Source organism: Glycine soja, chromosome 2 (genome assembly GCF_004193775.1).
Source record: "Glycine soja cultivar W05 chromosome 2, ASM419377v2, whole genome shotgun sequence".
NCBI lineage: Eukaryota > Viridiplantae > Streptophyta > Magnoliopsida > Fabales > Fabaceae > Glycine > Glycine soja.
In genome coordinates, this window is record NC_041003.1 from 9,300,918 (window position 1) to 9,307,456 (window position 6,539).

The 6,539-nt window shown below is 33.6% G+C and overlaps 1 protein-coding gene across 1 annotated transcript; it reads right to left on the bottom strand.

The window, feature by feature from the left end:
- Positions 1-589: 589 nt before the first annotated feature.
- LOC114385858 (AP2/ERF and B3 domain-containing transcription repressor TEM1-like) lies at positions 590-2,249 on the bottom strand. Its single transcript, XM_028345915.1, has one exon. It carries the CDS (start codon positions 2,085-2,087, stop codon positions 882-884), a length of 1,206 nt encoding a protein of 401 aa, XP_028201716.1. The 5' UTR covers positions 2,088-2,249; the 3' UTR covers positions 590-881.
- Between the last annotated feature and the right edge of the window lie 4,290 nt (positions 2,250-6,539).

Here is a 6,539-nt window from a genome sequence, read left to right on the forward strand (position 1 = left end):
AGAGAAGGAGAGAAAGGAGAACCGGAAAAGAGATATTTAGATTTTTTAAATATTTTAAATAATAAAAAATCAGATATTAAATTTACCAATTTACCAATTTATTAGTAATTAGACATTAATAATGTAATATTTCATCTGACGTATTATTACTTCACAAATTAAATTAATGATAAATGCTAAAATTAAACATAAAAAAATCAGATATTTAAATGAAAAAAAATAAAATTTAGATAATAAAATATAACTTATTTTTTAGATATAAAAAACATATTTTAAGTCAAATAAAAAATATTGATTATAAAAATTATAAAAAATACAAATAACATATTTAAAACACTTGGTAACATTTGTCTAATTATAATAGCAATTCTCACAACCTGACAAAATGCCTCATTATGATTACCCAAAATACACCACGAAAATTAATTAGTTTCCTCAACCATCATACTACTTTTAATTCACCAACCAAAAAAATTGTTTGTTGTGTGCGCGTTCAACAATCAACAAAGATATTTTTGGAAACCCATGTTTACTTCCCTCAACCCCCACACAACTAAAAAAAGAAAAAAAAAAACAACATCAGATGCCATGAACATACATTCAACAATATTATCAACATATACCATTAAACAGTTTTCATATGATATCTTTTATTTTTATTTTTCTTCTCCCCTTCTTAAAACCTTTTTTCTTCTTCTTGTACAGTTTTTGTTACATTACACCTAATTTCAACATCTAATAATATTAAGTAATATACAATTCACCTTTTGCACTTTGCAGCAACTTGCCATGCCACTACACCGCCGTTCTTGTACCTTCTTTCTTTCATCAGTCACAAAAACTCCCGAAAAAAAAAAAGAAAAAAAAAACCTAACGTAACGTTACAAAGCACCAATAATCTTAGGTTTCTTGCTACACTCTAACGAGAACAGTTCCATTTCTCTTCTCTTGCCATTGCAGCACCCACTTGCATTATTGTTATTGCCAACAATAGTATCTGAACCGGGTAGTTTCAAAATGTTAACCCCAAAGAGCCGAACCATCTGGATCGGTTCGACAACCGGTCCGACCGGTCCGAACAACGCGACCTCGTTGTTAACAACATTCCTCGTCTTCCAATCGATGTAAAGCTGCTTGTCCGGTCCAGTGGACCGGTGAAAACAAACCGTGTCACCAGCTTTCAGATTCTTCTCCTTAACGAACCGGCTCCAACCTTTGGTTAAGACGTAACTCTGGCTACTGTTCCAATACGAGTAACGAAACCGCCACACTTTCCCTCCAACGTCTTCGAAGTTCAACAAAACGCCCTTCGCCGCCGTCGGCGTCGCCGTCACCGCCGCTATCGTCGTCGCGCTAACGCCGTTAGAGCTCTGTAACGGAAAGTGCTTCTCCGCGTGCTGCTTCGGTATCACCAAACGGTTCAATTTCCCAACGTCGCTCGGCGTAACAGCCTTCTCGAATAGCTGCTCACGTGCCTTAGTAAAGCACGCGCCGGAAATTGAGTTTGCGGTGCCGGCGGCGGCGGAGCCTCGCCGCCGGACGACGCCGCGGCTGCGCTTGCTCTGCTCCAGCTCGTCATTGTACGTGTGCTTTCGCAGCATGTCGACGATCTCGGGTTTGGAATGCGAGTTGAGAAACTCCGATTCTCCGTCGTCGTCGTCGGCGCCGGCGAGCGGCTTGAAGTTCGTGACGGCGTCCTTGCCGCGGAACCGCTGCGCGGCGATGTCGTACGCACGCGCCGCCTCGTCTTCCTCGTTGAACGTTCCAAGCCACACGCGCTGGTGCTTCTCGTAAATCTGCGCACCCCAGCGGCCGTTGGGCTGGGGCACCACGCCCTTGTACTTCGACGAGGGGAGTTTCCGCGACTCTACCTCAGCGCCGCTGCCGCCGCCATCAGGATCCACGACTGCGCTCGCGCCGCTTCCAACACGGCATAGTCTGTTTGACGGCGGCGGGGACAGAGAAACCTTCTCCGACGATGTAATCATCGAAGAAGGCTTCGCTTTCTCCGACGATGACGTCGGAGAAAGACTTATAGAGAGTGACTCAGTGGTGGTGCTCTCATCCATGCAACTAATTGCATCCATTTTTGTTGTGTTGATTAGATTGTACGGATTCTAAGAAACAAGAGAGAAGAAATCTAGAGAACAAAAGAAGAGAAGAGAGGGGAGGATGGTTTGTTACTTTGTTTGACTAAGAGGTAGCAAAGAGAGATGAGTTTGGGTGGGAATATGGGTTGTTTGAGGAAGGAATATATATAGAAGGAAACTGTCCCTAGTAAATGTGTTATTTTAATATTATCCCAAGTGGAAAATGAAATATGCTTAGTTGGGACAATTTATTAATGATGAGGTGATATTAATAATTAGTTGCATAGTTTTTGTTTAATAATAATGTGATATATTTAAGAGAGAGAGAGAGAGAGAGAGGGATGGTGTGGGTCAACTGGAATGGGGGAGGGACTAGGAAGATTCATGGTGTGATAGTGGGGACTGTGAGGAATGGGAAGAGGGTAAAAAGGAGAAGAGGGGTGGTGGGTCTTTGCTCTCTATTGTGTTGTGATGAGTGGAGAATAGGGTTATGTTATGACTTAGTGTTATGTTTGAGTTATGGGCTTTGTATGTGAGGTGGGACCCATTTATTTAACAAGTTGATGGGGTTCACATGAGGAGGGTGGACCTTGATTTAGTTGAAGTTCATCCCCCCTGAACCTTTGCTGCTACTGTGCACACATCTCTCACTTTGTATATCTCAATAAAATGTAAATTCTCACCAGTTTAATTAATTTACTTTTATTTATTTATTTTAAGTAGTAATAAATATGTCCTAGATCAAAATCCACTCTATTATTTGCTCTTGCTTTTATTTGGCGAATCTTGGTAAACATTATAAATATTAGTAAGTGAAAAGGGAAAAATAATGGGTGAGGGGATTGTTTTCCTTCCACTTGGATGGGTCGTGGGGCTATGGTTTTATTGAGGGATGGATAGGCATTGAAGAAGGGACATGCTCATCCAACAAGAAAATTCTTACCCCCCACTTGGCTTCATCTCATTCGCCCTTGCCAAGTTCCACTTTGTCTTATTAGCCAGGTTCACCCAAGTATCTTCTCACCAAAATAAAACAAAACAAGAGAAAAAAAAATTAAAAATTTAGAGCAAGCAAAAAATCTAAAAAAACCCACCACCATTTCATAATTCTCTCCAATTACATGGACGTTTCGTTTGCTCAAGTGGGGGGGAAGGATTACATGGACGTTTCGTTTTGCTCAACTGGGGAGGGGGGGTTGTTTCTCTTTGTTTGTTATGTATGCATTCATTGTTCAAAATGAAACTTCTTAGAATGACTTGGAATGGTTCAAGGTACGGATTGAGACAACCCTTGTGGTGCATTATTATTGGCTCTCTCTCTCTCTGGCTATTAGCAATCCTAGCCATTTATTGATCCATGGAAAGAGTGTTTTGACGTGTACTAAGTTAAGGGGTTGTGGGCCACCTTTTTTGTGTGTATGAATCATATTATCATTGTGGATGAGGTTACATAGAAGGACAAGTTTGAGAAAACGAGCAAGTACATGTTTGATTTTCGGATAAAAAAATGTTTTTTTAAACAAAAATAATTTTAATAGAAGATTAGAACTTTTCTTTTATTTTTATTTATTAGATTTTCATTAAAACATGTGCATATATATATTAATTTTAACATACACTTAATAACCACATCGGTGGATAAAGAAAGGAAAATTGCATATTATGATAATGTGGATTCTGTACGGAGTGAGTCCTTGGCCTAGGGAGGGAACTCCACACACACGGAATAGTGGATGATAAAACCATGGCGCTAGAGACGGTGGGTCTGTCCTTTCCGGGGTTCTTATGTGGTCCCTCTTCTAATATGATGATAATATTCCCACCAATTTTTTTCAATAATAGCCCATAATAAATTCGTAGATAAATACTATTGTTTATGATAATGTCTCGAATTAATCTTCAATATGCGTAAAGTTAGTACTTATTATTAAAAGATAATACTAATAATGATCAATATACTTGATAGATGATTAAGTTTTTAAGTATAATAACAAAAATTCGATTCCTACATTGGTATGTGTGAAAAAAATTATTAAAAAAATGAAATTTATTTTAATCATCTTTATGTTTACATTTTGAGGATTAATCTCATAATTTTTTATTATAAAAATATCTTATTTTTAGTATAAAAAAAACTATTAAAAGATAAAATGATGTAACTCAATTATTTAATCAGTGTGTTTGGGTAGTAGATTTTTTAGTATTTGTTTTTTATTCCACCGATAAAAAAAAGAAGAAGTTAGTATTAAGAGATAGATATTATAGAAACTTAACTTGTCTTATGGGTTGTAATTGTTTCTCGAAGTATAGCTGTAGTGGGGGTAGTGCCATCCTAAAACAAAAATTTAGATAACCGTAGGATTTAGATCCTCTCATTTGTCTGAGACGATTTATAGTTAGATTAAAAACAGATAATTTTTAATTAAATATTTGACCACAAGACTCATTAGTTCTGTGTCTTTATTAAATAAGGTCATTCTCTGATAGAGGGGAATATTAAAATACATAATGATACAAGGAATTGCAAGTTATACGTTGAGTCATTTAAAAAAAAACAAATATTTTTTTTATTAAAAATAATTCAATTGAATCAGATTCATTCGAAGTTTTGTTTAAAGTTTAATTTTTTTATAGAAAAAAAATCTATTCATTCATGTCATGTTTATTAAAAAGTTGAAAAATAATCAAAAAAATAGTAATTTATTTTAAAATAATTATAAAATTATTTATACTGATTGAGTTCACTCACTCAGGTTTACTAGGGTTAAAAATATCTAAATCTAATTAATTCATTACTTGATTATGGTTGAACTGGCAACTCATTATTTACATATTATATTAATTAATTTCAGTCGCATCATCAAATCAAATCTGGCCTTGATTACTCCTAAGATAATATATAGATAGATAGATATAGATATAGATAAAACTTTTTTTAATAGTAATTCCAAAAAGTATATACTGCATTCTAAAGTTACTAAATGACTAACATAGTGGATTGTATTATTGTAATTCTAAAGTTCCAGAAGTCATTAAAGAAAGGTAGAGTGAAACAAAAGGTTTGATTTCTACAGAATTCAAAGAAGTATCGCTAACAAACACGCGTTAGTTAAAAGTTTGGATCTTCTATTTTAAAGATTCAAATTTCTCACTGAGTGGAAATGAGCTCAAGTAAGATTTATGTTTGTAGTTAGAAAAAAAATAAAATTGGAATTTAGGAGAGGAGATTTCATAGGTCATAACAGGTAATAAGAAGAACACAAAATCTCTCAACAGAGACATTGATATGGATATTATAATTTTTAATTTTTATAATCTTATTCTAAGAAATATTTTATACTGTTCTTTTTCATTGAAATTATAGATAGAAGACCAACTTATTCAGATTAAGTAAAATTATTATGAGGAATAAAACTCTCATCCAAATATTTAATGTATACATACATGGGACTCGTTGGATTATTAAGATATAGGATTTATTTGGAAAAAAATTGTTGAAAGTAAACTAAAAGTCCAAAACTTAAATAAATAAAAAAAAAGAAGCAGATAAATGATTTGTAACCGGTAGTTTGAAAGGTATTTTATAGATTTATCAAGCTAGAAACGTTTGACAAAAATAACTATTAAACAAATAAATATAAAATAAAATAAAATAACACCACATTTATATCATAAATATGATTTTTTTTTAAATTCGGGCAAAAACATATTTTATACTTTTCCGAAACAGTCTGAAATGTCTTTCTAAAGACATTCCTTATCTTAAGTTAATTAGGTTGCATATTTAGGGTCTGTTTGGATGTAAGTTTCTAGAAGCACTTCTAGAAGAAGAAAATAAGAAGAAAAAAATGAAATGAGATTCTCCATTAATTAAAATGAGTTTTTCATTAGCTTATCATCTCATCTTTTAGAGAAGTTATATTGGTGAGCTTCTAAAAATTAACTCATGGAGAACTTATTTTTACTTATGAAAAAGTTCATCTTATCTTTTTTCTTCTTATCTTTTTCTTTTAGAAGTGCTTCTAAAGAAGCTTACCCAAACATGCCCTTATACTTTTCCGAAATTAATTTTGTACTTAATTCTATTCAATAAGTTATTATAGGATATATATTCCTCTAGTTGATAACAAATGCCAACTATTTGACTATCGCAGGATATATATACCACTGACAAAATTAGCAGCAAAAGTTCAAATGCGACCACATAAGAGAATCAAGAACGTGGTTTTTGTTTTGGTAGTAACCGTTGTTTAATTTCTAATTAGTGTTAATAAACAAAAAAATGGCAACCTAACATTTACAATATATTCTTTATTCTAGTTAAAATTTATAAAATTAGTTGTAAAACTAGTTAAACAGGAAAAAATCTATATAATTTAGCAAATTTCAAAAGAACTCAATTAATAAAAAAAATGTATTAAAAAGAGTGTTTTATTTAATTTTTTATTT

Coding starts and splice junctions, on each gene's coding strand:
- LOC114385858 (XM_028345915.1), bottom strand. CDS start 2,087: ATGGATGCAATTAGTTGCATGGATGAGAGCACCACCACTGAGTCACTC.